We start from the raw sequence: 15,950 nt of genomic DNA on the forward strand, positions 1-15,950 counted from the left end.
TATAGCTTTGTAGTATATTCTGAAGTCATGGAACATGATTCCTCCAGCTCCATTCTTCTTTTTTAAGATTTACTCCATTTCACAAGATTTACTCAAGAATCGCTCCATTTTTCTTTCTCAAGATTTACCATTGCATCAAAAAGAATAGAATACCAAGGGATAAACCTACCTACCTAAGGAGGCAAAAGACCTGTACTCTGAAAACTATAAGACACTGATGAAAGAAATCGAAAATGACACAGACAGAAAGAAAAATATACCATGTCCTTGGATAGGAAAAATCAATACTATTAAAATGACCATATGATCCAAGGCAATTTATAGATTTAGTGCAATCTCTATCAGATTATCAAGAGTATTTTTTACATTGGAAAAGATCCTGATGCTGGCCAAGAGTGAAAGCAAAAGAAGGGGGCGGCAGAAGCTGAGATGGTTAGATAGCATCACCAACTCAATAGAAATAAGTCTGAATAAACTCTGGGGGATAGTGAAGGACAGGGGGCCTGGCAAGCTGTAGTCCACGGGGTCACAAAAATTGGATATGACTCAGCAACTGAACAACAACAACTTTTCACAGAACTAGAACAAAAAATTTTCAAATTTGTATGGAAACACAAAAGACTCCAAATAGCCTTACATCTTCTATAATCTGATCTTAGAAGTAACATCTCATCATTTTTGCCAAGTTTTATTTATTAACATTAAGTCACTGGGAATTCCCTGGTGCTCCAAGGGTTAGGACTCTATGCTTTCACTGCCGAGGACCTGGGTTTGATCGTGGTTGGGGAACTAAGATCCCACAAGCTGCTCAGTGCACAACACCCATTCCCCAACAAAAAAGCAAGTCACTGATTCCAGCCCAAACTCCAGGGAAGGGAATTACACAAGTGTGACCATCAGAAGGCTGGATTACAAAAAGCCATCTTAGAAGCTGCCTGCCACAGCTTCTAAGGAAGAAAAACAGAAAAGGAGACTTTTAACAGGATACCAGGTGTTCTTACAAAGCAAGCAATTGGGAAAACCTGGTACTGGCATAAGAGTAAATATACTGACTAATAGAGTATAAAGAGAGGCCAGAAACAAATCAAAGCATAGCTGCACAAAGATGGTAGTGAGATAATAAGGAAAGGAGGGAATATTCAGCAATTGGACGCAGAGAAAAATGGTCATCCAACTGAAAACAGGGTCCCTAGCCTTCCTCTCATAACATTAAAAAAGGCAACTTCAAAACTTAGTGAAAATACAGGTGAACTTCTTTTAAATCTTTACTTAGGAAATAGCTCTTATATTCGATACAGATATTGATTATTAAAATTAATAAATATGATTATATTCAAATTAAAAACTGTTATTCATCAAAAGATACCTGAAAGACAGATTTTTAAAGCTGGGAAACACAACCAAAAGGATTACTATCAAGAATATATAAAGAACTCCTAGGAGTCAATGAGGAAACTACAAATAATCCAATAGGTAAAGGATGTGAAAATGCAATTTTCAAGAGAGGAAATAATAAATATATAAATAAATGTTCAATATCAGAGACCTGCAAACTAAGACCACAATTAGACAAGCCATTCAACTGACAGAAATTTAAAAGTCAGAGAATACTAAATGTCAGAGACCATATAGCTTCCAAAGATCTTATTTACTATGCAGGGGAAAGTAAACTGAGGCAACCACTTTGGAAAATAGTTTGAAACTATCCCCTAAAGTCAAACATGAGCAACACTCCATCATCAGGAGAGATGTGAAAACTAAGGTATAATCACACGATGGAATGCTGTACAGCAGCCCACCCTCCCAGCCAAAAGACACCATAATATAACCTTAACAATATAAAGCAAGCCTCAAAAGATGACATGCCTTTTTATAAAGTTAAAAATATCTAAAATGAAACCACTCCCAACGAGCATGAAAAATACAGTAACATTTTACAGTAAACAAACACTTGTTCAACACTCATATTTAACTTAGTTCTCAAATAACCAAGAATAAAGCCATGATTCCTATACCCCAAATTCCTTTTAAAATATACTGTTGCTGTTGTTTAGTCACTAAGTCATGTCCGACTCCTTATGACCCCACGGACTGTAGCCTACCAGGATTCTCTCTGTCCATGGGATTTTCTAGGCAAGAATAATGGAGTGGGTTGCCATTTCCTTCTCCAGAGGATCTTCCTGACCCAGGGATGGAACCCGTGTCTCCTGTGTTGCAGGCAGATACTTTACCCTTGATCTACCAGGGAAGCCTTTAAAATATATTACTACCTCTAATTTAAGGATTTCTAGTACTTTATGCCGGAGAAGGCAATGGCAACCTACTCCAGTACTCTTGCCTGGAAAATCCCACGGACGGAGGAGCCTGGTAGGCTGTAGTCCATGGGGTGGCGAAGAGTCGGACACGACTGAGTGACTTCACTTTCATGTACTGGAGAAGGAAATGGCAACCCACCGCAGCGTTCTTGCCTGGAGAATCCCAGGGACGGGGGAGCCTGGTGGGCTGCCGTCTATGAGGTCACGCAGAGTTGGACACGACTGAAGTGACTTAGCAGCAGCAGCAGCAGCGCTTTATGCAGGAAAGGAGCTAACCTGCTAAACAAAAATCAAAATCAGCTGCCCACCTGTTATGGCTGAGGGAAGCACTGATGGGTGTAGGTACCACAGTCTGTAACCCTTCTCCTTCTATCTCAGTACCAAGAAGGCAGATGAGCTGGAGATCTGGTAGTCCCACACAGTTTACTTCATGCCAGCTTTTACCTGAAAGTGTATCATCGAATGGACAACAATATTTATCAAAAATAAAAGATAAAAGGTCTAAACATCTACCTAATACTCAGCTGAGCAAACATCACTTATAATGCTATGTCCCTTTATCTTTCTAGTATTTTCTGTTACTCATAATTCCCAGTGTTAATGAATAAAGAAATCACAACACTGACAAAATTAACAGCAAATGCATAAACACTATATCCCGACCCAACTCCTCACTCCCCCACCGTAGCCCCAATAATAAACAAATTACTTACTCTCCATGAGGTCCAGGTAAACCAAGAACGCTATATAAACTTGGGTGGCATCTCCTATATCTAATTCCATCATTTCTAAATACTGAAAATCAAAATGTAATTGTCAAAGAGAGAAGGAAGAATCTCTTAGCATTTGCTTTCAATTAACAACTAGTCAATAGATAATGTATAAGACTCTCTTAAAGGTATAGTGGGAGTTACTTGGCAATCAAGCCCTGATCCCTATCTCTTAAAAAAACTTATGGATTGCTAGGGTAAACACATACACACTTGCAATTGCAGATAAATAATAGTGCATTACAGTAAGTGACTAAAAACCAAGTGAATGGAAAACGAAAACCAAAACATGACACAACAGGTCAAAGCAGCTGAGCTCAGGTGGCTTGGTTGGTGAACGTTTCCTGGCAGAAGTGGGATGCAAGCTGGGCCCTGAAGGACATGTATGAGTTGAATAAACAGAGAAAGAGTGACAGTGTGAGTAATCACATGAAAGTGGAAATAAGCAACATGGGCTCAAGGGCCTAGAAAGAAACCTACCTGCCAGGAGTAGAGACATCTTAACAGGACTTTTGTCAGGGCAGGTTAGTGGGAGCCTCTGATTCCCCGGTCTCATTTGCCGGTGGAGAAGCTGTGCTGGAAGCGCAGTCCTGGCCTCTCTCCCCACCCCTGCTCACTCAAGAGTAGGGAATTCATTAACTGTTGAGTTTCAAAGAAAGGATCAAGGAAGCTGCTGCAGCTTTCAGACTTGTTGGTCAGCACAGAGTGAACACTCTTCAGGGCCTGCCCCTGCAGAAGCCTGAGGTATTCCAGCTCTGTCAATGACTAGGTAGGTGGGGAGCAGGGTCAATGCAGAGGTGAGGCATCTGCAGACCCACCTGGGTGTACTAAAGTCACACTTTGCACCAGCATCCACCAAAGTGTGTACAGATGCAGGAAAAGAGGAGTGCTACTAACTGTCCTCCTCAACCTCAAATGAGTTTGGAAATGACACCGAAAAGGCAACCGGGGACCACGGCCGAGGTCTTGATGGCCAGGGTAAAAGTGTGAATTTTACCCTTCGGCAAATTCTCTAAATATGAGAATTACATAACCAAAGTGGTCTTTAAGGATGATAAATCTGATCCTATGTTATTGGATTGACCTAAGTTGACTATGCCAAAGCCTTTGACTGTGTGGATCAGAACAAACGGTGGAAAATTCTGAAAGAGATGGGAATACCAGACCACCTGACCTGCCTCCTGAGAAACCTATGTGCAGGTCAGGAAGCAACAGTTAGAACTGGACATGGAACAACAGACTGGTTCCAAATAGGAAAAGGAGTACGTCAAGGCTGTATATTGTCACCCTGCTTATTTAACTTCTACGCAGAGTACATCATGAGAAACGCTGGGCTGGAAGCACAAGCTGGAATCAAGATTGCCAGGAGAAATATCAATAACCTCAGATATGCAGATGACACCACCCTTATGGCAGAAAGTGAAGAGGAACTAAAAAGTCTCTTGATGAAAGTGAAAGAGGAGAGTGAAATAGTTGGCTTAAAGCTCAACATTCAGAAAACGAAGATCATGGCATCTGGTCCCATCACTTCATGGGAAATAGATGGGGAAACAGTGGAAACAGTGACAGACTTTATTTTGGGGGGCTCCAAAATCACTGCCAATGGTGACTGCAGCCATGAAATTAAAAGATGCTTACTCCTTGGAAGGAAAGTTATGACCAACCTAGATAGCATATTCAAAAGCAGAGACATTACTTTGCCAACAAAGTCCGTCTAGTCAAGGCTATGGTTCTTCCAGTGATCATGTATGGATGTGAGAGTTGTCTGTGAAGAAAGCTGAGCGCCAAAGAATTGATGCTTTTGAACTGTGGTGTTGGAGAAGACTCTTGAGAGTCCCTTGGACTGCAAGGAGATCCAACCAGTCCATTCTAAAGGAGATCAGACCTGGGTGTTGCTGAAGCTGAAGCTGAAACTCCTAATACTTTGGCCACCTCATGTGAAGAGCTGATTCACTGGAAAAGACCCTGATGCTGGGAGGGATTGGGGGCAGGAGGAGAAGGGGATGACAGGGGATGAGATGGCTGGATGGCATCTCCAACTCGATGCACATGAGTTTGGGTAAACTCTGGGAGTTGGTGATGGACAGGGAGGCCTGGTGTGCTGCCATTCATGGGGTCGCAAAGAGTCAGACACGACTGAGCAACTGAACTGAAGTAATTTTCAAACTGAATGAACTGAAAATCAAACAATTAATGTCTTTTCTTTTTTTTAAGATCAATTAGATCCTTCAAGAAGAAAAACCAAAAGAAAAGATTTGATGGTTCGAGCCTATAGAGCGTTTGACTTTAAAGAAAAAAAAAAAAAACCCTGCAAGTATGAAAATTAAATAGTAACATCAAATCTAGAAGTAGCTTTTAAAACTTATTACTGGTGTTTTACTTTAAATATTTAGGTAGTGGCTACTGTACGTTGTGCTTTACTAATATTAACTGACTTAATCCTCTAACAACCCGATAAGGTTAGTACTATTCTTATCTCCATTTTACAGAAGAGAAAACTGAGGAACAATGAGATAAAACATTTTTTCCCGCCCCCCCCCCCCAAATAAAAAGAAAAGTCACAAAGCTGATGACAGAACCAGGATGCAAACTCAGGCAGTCTGAATTCACGCTCCTGACCACCATGCTCCTTCTCCATATTTTGGTTCTTTGATGGCACTGAATAATATCTCCATGTTATCGTTTGTTTTTCCTAACCCTGAGAGGGTGTAAGGGGATCAGAGCAGAAGGATAAAATCAAGCAAGAGAAGATGAAAAGATCTTCAAATTTTTCCTTTTCTGGGATGTTTGTAGATGATTATCTATGAAATACTGCTCTCCAGCAGAAGAATGCGATTCTATTCAAACAACTAGACCAAAGTACTTACTCCCTGAGATTCCTGCAAAACTCATATCCATTCACTGTCCATTCATTGCTTGGGCCGTAGCTGGTAAAAGGCAGCAATTTGCCAACAGAGGCAAACGAGGACTGTGCCTAAAACCTTGACCATAGTAGACTACTACAGCTTACTCAAGGCCCACAAACTGTTCCGCTTGTTTACTATGAGGATTAAATGAGACCATCTCCAAGAACGGCCCTAAACAGCAAAACTCGGATTAATGGTGCGGCTGCAATCTGGCTCCAGAGGCTATATAGTTAACGATGTTCCCTCCAGTTAAGAACGGTTCGAGGGAGGCGAGGCGGGAGGGGGCGGTGTCAGAACAATAGTTTAACTCGTTGAAACAAACAAAAACAATGTTGCCTGCAGCGGGCCATGAGCAAAAAGAATCCCCTTTCCGTGAGGTTCGAGGGAAACTCTGCGATCCCATTGGGTGGGAAGTCAAGAACCCAAGGAGGAGCACGGCCCGGGGGTCCCGCCTTGGGTACAGGCCTGGACAAGGCGCCCCGCTCCTCTCGCGCCTGCTGACCTTAGGGTGCGTGCCCATCCAGGCGTCCTCGGGGGCCCACGGGTGGGCGCTGCCGCCGCCGCGATCGTCGCCCGGGAGCACATCGCCGCAGCCCGCGGTCGGCTGGGACTCGCCGCGCTCCTCCATGCCCGGCCGTGCGGCGCGCCCGTGGTGCACCGCGCCGTGCTCTCCGCGCCCGGCCAGAAGCTGAGACTCTCGCGTCTGGGTTCCGCCTCCGCGTCGTGTGTTGCGCCGGCGCGGGAGAGCTCAGGTGCTGGGAGAATCAGCCCCACCTTCAGACAGCATAACTTTAACCTGAGCGAACGCCCTCCCGTTTCCGTCCGAGCTTATTCAGATCTGGGTGGATGCTAGCGTGGAGAAGGATCAGAAGCTCTTAATTCTCCTTACATCAGCGCCGTTTACAACTCTATTGAGAAAATGGGGGCTCCTTAAGGCCTCTTTGCCCTGACGTGTCAGCTCAAAGTGTGGAAGTGGATGAGATCTCCAAAGAAAGAGGAAAGGAGAGAGACCGGAATTTCAAGAACCACATTTTTAGGGTGAACGAACCGTTTAGGAGTAGAGGAACAAGAGTAAACACGAGTTGTTGAATGTAAACACAAGTGGTTAGAAAAGTAGGATGCAAACCAGCATAAGCATGTGACGTGGAAGTCAAGGCTGAGCAGTTTCAGACAGGACGTGTAGGACATTTTAAGCATTTATGGATTTACTGTGAGTGAAATAGGGGTACGCTAGAAGTTCCCCTTATGTTTTCTGCGTCCCTCTGCCTGAAGTGCTGAGACTAGATCTTAGGGGTCAAGGGTGGAAGCAGGGACTGCTTAGGAGGTATTGCCTTAATTAACCAAGGCAAGAGATGACTCTCAAGAGTCAAAGTGCCAGACAGGGATAGAACTTCTGCTTCCAAATATGACAGACTGAGGCTATACCCCAGAATAAAACATCTATAAAAATTGGACATAATACAAAAATAGAAAATAGATATTAGGACAAATACCTAAAAGGACATAATACAAAAATAGGTATTCCAGAATACTCTGGAATGCAAACAGAAGCACCCTGATCCTAGTCAGGAGGGCAAGCTTGCTTGGAGGGCAATGAAGCACCACAAGGAAGGTTTCCCTTTTCTTGGACTTAGCTTGAGCTGAATGCAGAAGAGCCAACTCACTGGAAAAGACCCGGATGCTGGGAAGGATTGAAGGCAAAAGGAGAAGAGGGCGGCAGAGGATGAGTTGGTTAGATAGCATCACCAACACAATGGACATGAGTTTGAGCAAACTCTGGGAGATAGTGGAGGACAGGGAAGCCCGGTGTGCTGCAGTCCGTTGGGTTGCAAAGGGTCCGACAGGACTTAGCGACTGAAGAACAACAATAAAGAACAGTCTGGGAGGCAGGTTCTTCAGCAGCAGGGGCATATGCGGGAAAACTCTGTTTTTCTTATCTGGAGAAGCAAAAAAGTGAAGCCAGGAAACTTTGAAAGCTGAAGACATCAAGAAATCCCCAAAGGGTAGGAGCCAGAGAGAGAGGATCCCCTAACTCTGCTTTCATCTCTGAACAGATCCTGAACCACCTGAAACAAAATCCCAGCAGTTCAGTTAAAAACAAAAGATCTGAACTGAGACTAAAGTTGTCCCCCAAGAAAGAGAGTTTATGGTTTAAATTTAGTCAAGAGAATCACCTGCTAATGCAAAGAAAATAATACTCATCATAGCAAAATAATGCAATCCAGAACATCCACAGTTCATCATTCATAAAGTCCAAGATACAATTCAAAATTAGTGACATATGAAAATCAAGAAAGTGGGTCACATTTTCTGGAATCTGACCCTGAGATGAATCAGATGTTGAGATTGACAGATGAAAACTTTAAAGTAACTATTATAACTATTCTCAGTGAAGTAAAACACAACATGTTTTCAGTGAATAAAACTCTCAGGAGACAAACAAACAAACAAACCTCACCAGAGAAAATGAAAAAAAGGATCAAATAGAAATTCTGAAGCTAAAAATTAAAATTTCAGAAATACAAAATTCACTGGGTGGATTTAACAGCCAGATGGAAATTACAGAGGAAAAAATAAATGAATTGAAGCAATCATCCGAGACATCATCCAAAGTGAACAACAAAGAGAAGATGATTTTTTAAAAAAATAAACAGAGCTCAGAGAACTGCTACGTAATATCAGATAATCCAACATATATGTAAATGAAATACTAAAAGGAGAAAAGAAAGAGAATGGAATAGAAAAAAATGAAGAAGTTAATAATTCCCCAAGTTTGATGAAAGAAATTTACAGGTACAGAACACTAAATGATCACCAGGTAATATAGACACAGTGAAGTCCATGCTGAAGTCAAACTTGAAAGCCAGATAAAAAGCCTGAATGCATTAAAAAATGCATTATGTATAGAGAGAAGTGTATCCTGTGATGTGAAACCACACATGAAGATTCATAAATTGCCCTGCTGCTACTGCTGCTGCTAAGTTGCTTCAGTCGTGTCTGACTCTGTGCGACCCTATAGACGGCAGCCCACCAGGCTCCCCTGTCCCTGGGATTCTCCAGGCAAGAACACTGGAGTGGGTTGCCATTTCCTCCTCCAATGCATGAAAGTGAAAAGTGAAAAGTGAAAGTGAAGTTACTCAGTCATGTCTGACTTTTAGTGACCCCATGGACTGCAGCCTACCAGGCTCCTCCATCCATGGGATTTTCCAAGCAAGAGTACTGGAGTGGGGTGCCATTGTCTTCTCTGCTTCAAACAGCTTCTAAGCCCTAAAGAAGCAAATAACTCTGAAATTAGTAGGTTCCTTGGGAGAAGGCAATGGCAACCCACTCCAGTATTCTTGCCTGGAGAATCCCAGGGACCGGGGAGCCTGGTGGGCTGCCGTCTATGGGGTCGCACAGAGTCAGACACGACTGATGTGAATTAGCAGCAGCAGCAGTAGGTTCATTGACAGTAATTCAAGTAAGTAGAGGTCTAAAGATCCCAATCAGTTCACATGATGGAATTTAGAAGCATTTAGGAGCATTCTGTTGCTCATATGATGAAGGGGGAAATTTTATAAATAAGGAGATCCAATGGAACTAGGTACTAGGTGAACAGGTCCAGACATCTTCAGGGGGAGATTTTCAACTTAAGGGGAAGAAAAAAAAGATGTATGGGGCAGAGAGGTTGGAAAATCCCAAAAGTATACAGAAAGATATTTCAACTGAAAAAAGAAAAAAAAAAGCAACAGGCTAATGCTAGCCTTTGGCAAATAAATGAAGTTCTGTTGCTTAGAAAAAATATGATCTATTTAAGCATGAATATTAAATGTTTCTGACTTTTAATGTCATTGTTTATTACAGAGAGTTGAAGAATAAAAATAGATTGTCCCTTGGCTTCCATACTAAGCAATGGAAACTTATTTATAAATAAATCTTGGTGATTTGGAGTAGCTAAGAAAGAAAACAAAAGATTTGGGACTACCTAAACAGCCTGGTAGGAGAAGGGGACGATAGAGAATGAGATGGTTGGATGGCATCATCAATGCGATGGACATGAGTTTGAGTAGGTTCCGGGAGTTGGTGCTGGACAGAGGAGCCTGGAGTGCTGCAGACGATGGGGTCGAAAAGAGTCGGACACGACTGAGTGACTGAACTGAACTGAACTGAAGTGAACAATGTCTAGTGTGGTAATCCAGAGTAAAATACACCCAAAAACAGGTTAGAGTTTCAACTTCTCATAGACTGAAGAATTTCTCCTTTTATAAATGTTCCCATGGTTTAATATATCAGAGAACCAAAGTGGTTAGGAAAAAAGCTAGATAAGTAACAACAAATAAAATTCTTCCTGAGTATACTGGGTGATATCAAATTCCATGTAATCTGGCACTTGCTCTACTGATTTCCCATCTTGATATCTGAGACAGACCATTTTATTCCCGCAAAAAAGTCTATAAAGTCCAGGCCGAGACATTAATTCAGTTAGAGTCTCCAGAGGAAAAACGAACTTTGGATTGTGATGTGAATGTTTAATGTGTTAAAAAGAAAACGTTTTTACACAGTGTTATGTACGATAGTGATCTCAAGCTTAAAAATGTAGGCTAGCATTCTGGATCAGCTTTAATTCATTGCTTGTAAGAATGTTCATATGTATCTTGTTCCTTTTTTGTACACAAAGCATGTAATTTCCCATTCTCTGTGTTTCACAGAGAATAGTTAAGATGTTTATACTTTTAGTAAAATATTTAGGATACTATGATATTTTACTACTCATGTGCATGAATATGTTTGAAGAACCTCATACATATAGAATTTAGAATAATCAAAATATCTTCTCTCCATTTCTCATAAATTTAAGAATGCAATCTAAATTCCCCATTTTAAGAATCAGGCTATAGTATATTTAATTTTAAAAAATGCTGCTTACATAAACAACAACAAAAATAAGGTACCTAGAATACAGATGAGCAAACCCTTTATGGAGAACATAATAAATGTTACTGAAGCTCATCAGAGAAGTATGTCTGTCCATTAATTTAGGTCTTCTCTAATGAGCTTTGATAACATTTATAGATCAGTTTGGAGGAAATTGCCAACTTTACAATACTGATCTGTAAGTTCTAGCTATTTCAATCACAGTCTCAATAGGGGTTTGTCTAATACTTGATAAACTGATTCCAAAATGTTAGCATGCTGCTGCTGCTAAGTCACTTCAGTAGTGTCTGACTCTGCGGGACCCCATAGACGGCAGCCCAAAGGGCCAAAAATAACCAAGACCCTTCTGATGAACAAACTGAGAGAACTTTTTATAAAGGTCTATAATTAAGAGTATGTGATATTTCTACAAAGGTAGATAAATAAACCAATGGAATCAAGTAGCAAGTCACGCACATACGGACAGAGATTACATTACAGATGTAATGCAGAGTTGAGGCAGTGAATATGTGTATATGTATATGTATGTAGAAGGCAATGGCACCCTACTTCAGTACTCTTTCCTGGAAAATCCCATGGATGGAGGAACCTAGTAGGCTTCAGTCCATGGGGTCACTAAGAGTAGGACACGACTGAGCGACTTCACTTTCACTTTTTACTTTCATGCATTGGAGAAGGAAATGGCGACCCACTCCAGTGTTCTTGCCTGGAGAATCCAGGGACGGTGGAGCCTGGTGGGCTGCCGTCTATAGGGTCGCACAGAGTCGGACATGACTGAAGCGACTTAGCGGCATATGTATGTACACATATACACACGTAGGTATAAAGAAAAATTGGATTGCTAATTGCACCATAAAGTCTAATTTCTTCTTTTTGTCCCTCTTTAAATTATAGCTGATTTACAATTTTATATTAGTTTCAGATGTACAATATAGTGATTCAATATTTTTATACATTATGCTCCATTTAAAATTATTATAAAATAATGGATATATTTCCTTGTTCTATACAATATATGCTGCTGCTCCTGCTAAGTTGCTTCAGTCGTGTCCGACTCTGTGCGACCCCATAGACAGCAGCCCACCAGGCTCCCCCATCCCTGGGATTCTCCAGGCAAGAACACTGGAGTGGGTTGCCGTTTCCTTCTCCAAAGTGAAAAGTGAAAGGGAAGTCACTCAGTCGTGTGCGACTCTTAGTGACCCCATGGACTGAAGCCTACCAGGCTCCGCCATCCATGGGATTTTCCAGGCAACAGTACTGGAGTGGGGTGCCATTGCCTGCTCCGTGTACAATATATACTTGTATCTTATTTATTTTATACATAGTAGTTTGAGCCTCTTAATCTCATATCCCTATCTTGCCCTCCCCCCTTCCCTCTCCCCACTGGTAATCTATAGTTAGTTTTCTTTATCTGTGAGTCTGTTTCCATTTTGTTATGTTCATTTATATTCCACATATAAGTGACAACATACAATATTTGTCTTTCTCTGTCTGGTTTATTTCACTAAGCATAATACTCTCCAGGTCCATCCATGTTATTGCAAATGGCAAATTATTATCTTCTATATGGCTGAGTAATATTCCATTGTATATATACATACCACATCTCCTTTATTCATTCATCTGTGGACGCATGCTTATATTGCTTTCATATATCTATTGTAAATAATGCTGCTGTGAATATTGGAGTAAATGTATGTTTTTGAATTAGTGTTTTCATTTTCTTCAAATATATACCCTGGAGTCGGGTTGCTTCATCATCTGGTAGTTCTTAGTTTTTTGAGAAACCTCCATACTGTTTTCCACAATGGCTATACCAATTTACATTCCCACAAACAATGTACTAGGGTTCCCTTTTCTCCACATCCTCACCAATATTTGTAATTTGCAGACTTTTTGATAGCCATGCTGACAGGTGTGAGATGATATCTCTTTGTGATTTTGATTTTCACTTCTCTGATAATTAGCAACGTTGAGTATCTTTTCATGTGCCTATTGGCCATTTGTATGTCTTTTTATGAAAAATGTCTATTCAGGTCTTCTGCCCATTTTTTAACCAGGTTGGTTTTTTTTCTTTGATATTAAGTTGTGTGTGTGTGTGTGTGTGTGTTAGTCACTCAGTCGTGTCCAACTCTTTGCGACCCCACAGACTGTAGCCCACCAGGCTCCTCTGTCCATGGAGTTCTCCAAGCAAGGATACTGGAGTGGGTTGCCATTTCCTCCTCCAGGGGATCTTCCCGACACAGGGATCAGACCCACGTCTCTTATGTCTCCTGCATAGGCAGGTGGCTTCTTTACCACTAGCACCACCTGGGAAGAACGATAGGCTTTTATATGCCCTTAATATGTTTTTATATGTTTATAAAATAGAATGGTTTTTATCAGTTTAAAATAAGATATTTAACCATATAAATTCAAAATTACTGAGCTTGAAAATCTGTATATTTAAAGTAAAATTTTGCTTTTGAGGCTTTAATCATCTGGAGCCTGCAACTCTGCCATATGGTTGTCACCATTCAATATCATATATTCAATATGACATTTGAAAGCACTGTGTAAGCCAACTATACATCAGATATTTAGCTCATTTTTTCCATTTTAACAAAGTTTTTAGCTTTTCTGTAAAAGGTTAACATACAATTATATGAAAGTCATAGAATAATCCAGCTTTCTCTCTTCCCCCTTCCTGCCCTGCCCTCCAGTCTTGCTCTTCTCATCTCCATTCCCCAAGCTCTGTGTTCTCTCATTCTTTTGCTTGTATAGTTCCATCAGCCTGAAAGTCTAACCTCTCCCAACCCTCTATCACTTTCCTAAAATATGCCCCTCATTTTTCAATACTTGGTTCAAAGGCATTTCTCTAATGAGGCATTTCCTAACCATCCTCACTTCCCTTCCTTATCCTCTTTTCCTACCAGTTTGTGGTATTTATTCATTCATGCAATATACCTTAATTATCCATGCATTTCCAGCACCCATGCCTTGGCACAGCAGGCACTGAGAAAATGTTGAAACAAATAAGTGAAGACAATTTGAGAAACATATCTAGTCTTTTTAAATGAGATAAAAGGAATGCATTTTAAATTTGTATAAATGTGTTTGGAATTGAAAAACATTTTTCTATGGTAACTATTATATAGTGCTTGGATACAGGCCAGAGCTTAGACAAAACTTTGAAAGTGGCACAGTTTAATTTTATCCCTTCCCATTTCGGCCACTGCTCTTTTTCTCACGCTACCCTCCATATCCTTTCCCTACTTGGACTTGGAGTCCTCAAGCACGTATCAGAAATCCACAGAACTTGCTTTGTCATAAAGGGTGCCATGCTCCATATATGGATCCCATTCTGTTCCCTTCATCAAAGCTTCTTATAGTGCACCTCAGTTTAGCTATTGAGGTTAGAAACTCATTTAATTCACACAAATGTAGGAATACCAAAGCTATTGCCTAATATTCTTATCTCAAGTGTTTTAGTGTTAAAATTGGCACACTTGTCACTTTGAATGAATGTTTATGTTGTAGGATTTTAGGTTGGCTAAGACACTCATTGGAAAAGACTCTGATGCTAGGAGGGATTGAGGGCAGGAGGAGAAGGGGATGACAGAGGATGAGATGGCTGGATGGCATCACTGACTCGATGGACGTGAGTTTGAGTGAACTCCGGGAGTTGGTGATGGACAGGGAGGCCTGGCGTGCTGCAATTCATGGGGTCGCAAAGAGTCAGACATGACTGAGCGACTGAACTGAACTGAAGACAAGGGAATAAAAAAATCCAAGTAGTGACAAAAACAATGTGTGTGCATGCTCAGTCATGTCCTACTCTGCAACCCCATGGCGTGTAGCACACCAAGCTCTTCTGTCCATGGGATTCCCCACGTAAGAATACTGGAGTGGGTTGCCATTTCCTTCTCCAGGAGATCTTCTCTACCCAGGATTGAACCCATGCCTCCTGCAATTGGCAAGATCAGCAGGTAGATTCTTAACTACTGAGCCACCTAGGAAGCCCCCCAAAAGGTATTTTGGTGCAGGAAAAACTAGCCCTGTTGATTCAGCCAAGACTCCCTCCTCCAACTTTGACCCAGCCAGATAAAAAGGGCAGGACACCTTCTGCCCCTTTCTCTGGAGAAGGATTCACCACCTTCTGCCCCTTTCTCTGGAGAAGAAGGATTCAAACACTCAGCACCCGAATGATTGACATTTAGTAATTTCATAAACGGTTGTTGAATGAGAAAATAAGGCAGGAACTTAAAAGGCTTTTACATAGGAAGAAATTGATGTCCAGAGAGGTCAAGTCTCCAAGGTCACACAAATAAGTGACACATGTGAGACAAAAATTTAGCTCCAACTTCCACACACAAAGAACTTCAAAAAAAGAATTCCACACAAAAAAGAAATTAGTAAAGAACTTCTTTACTAGCTTTCCTCCATTGTGTTCAAATTAAATATCCTTTGACGGTATATTTCCTAGCGTTTTCACTTTACCTGCTAATTGCGTTCTTCTTCTACCCTTCCTTCTTTCTTCCTTATTCTCCCTTCTCTTCCAGCATGTATGATTTTCCCTGTTACAATTTATCAGTTTGGGTCATTAAGGAAAAAGAAAACCATCTGAAGTGAATCTGGTCCTTAACCTGCCACCCTTTCAGGAAGTTCAGGACCCTGAGTTGTCAGGTAGAGGACATGCCCCATGAAGAGCTTTCCTTTCATTTGAAGAGTTCGATCTGGCTCTAAAATTCTTCAGGTCTTCCAGCTAGATCTTATTGGGGAGACTACTCAGTCAAAAATGAATTTAAAGAGCACTTGAGGGTGAAGAAATACAAATATTCTGCCTTCGTGGAAGTTAAAAAAAAAAAAAAAAACCTGTTTATCATAGTAATGAATCACTGGGTGACTTTCCATTTTAGAAGTCTACCCATTTAGTCAATAGGTGCATTATGAAAAACTGGATACATTGCATCACTGTGAAGGACTTTAGACTGCGGTTTGCAAAAGCAGAATAAATTTTCTTGGAGTTGTACCGTTATGTACACACGCTCGCTCGCGCGCGCGCG

At 41.2% G+C, this 15,950-nt stretch overlaps 1 protein-coding gene across 1 annotated transcript in view; it reads right to left on the bottom strand.

The window, feature by feature from the left end:
- Nucleotides 1–6,631, bottom strand: part of TSEN15 (tRNA splicing endonuclease subunit 15) — a 29,489-nt gene extending 22,858 nt beyond the window's left edge. Inside the window, exons 1-3 of the mRNA XM_086343418.1 lie at nucleotides 6,494–6,631; nucleotides 3,029–3,110; nucleotides 2,624–2,759 (exon numbers count right to left, since the gene is read on the bottom strand). Coding sequence (XP_086199544.1) covers nucleotides 2,624–2,759; nucleotides 3,029–3,110; nucleotides 6,494–6,619 — 344 coding nt within the window. The 5' untranslated portion in view covers nucleotides 6,620–6,631. The remainder of the gene's footprint in view (nucleotides 1–2,623; nucleotides 2,760–3,028; nucleotides 3,111–6,493) is intronic.
- Between the last annotated feature and the right edge of the window lie 9,319 nt (nucleotides 6,632–15,950).

The sequence above is a fragment of the Bos grunniens genome, chromosome 16 (genome assembly GCF_055505025.1).
Source record: "Bos grunniens cultivar Pamir isolate PY7600 chromosome 16, Bosgru_T2T1.0, whole genome shotgun sequence".
In the NCBI taxonomy this organism is placed as follows: domain Eukaryota; kingdom Metazoa; phylum Chordata; class Mammalia; order Artiodactyla; family Bovidae; genus Bos; species Bos grunniens.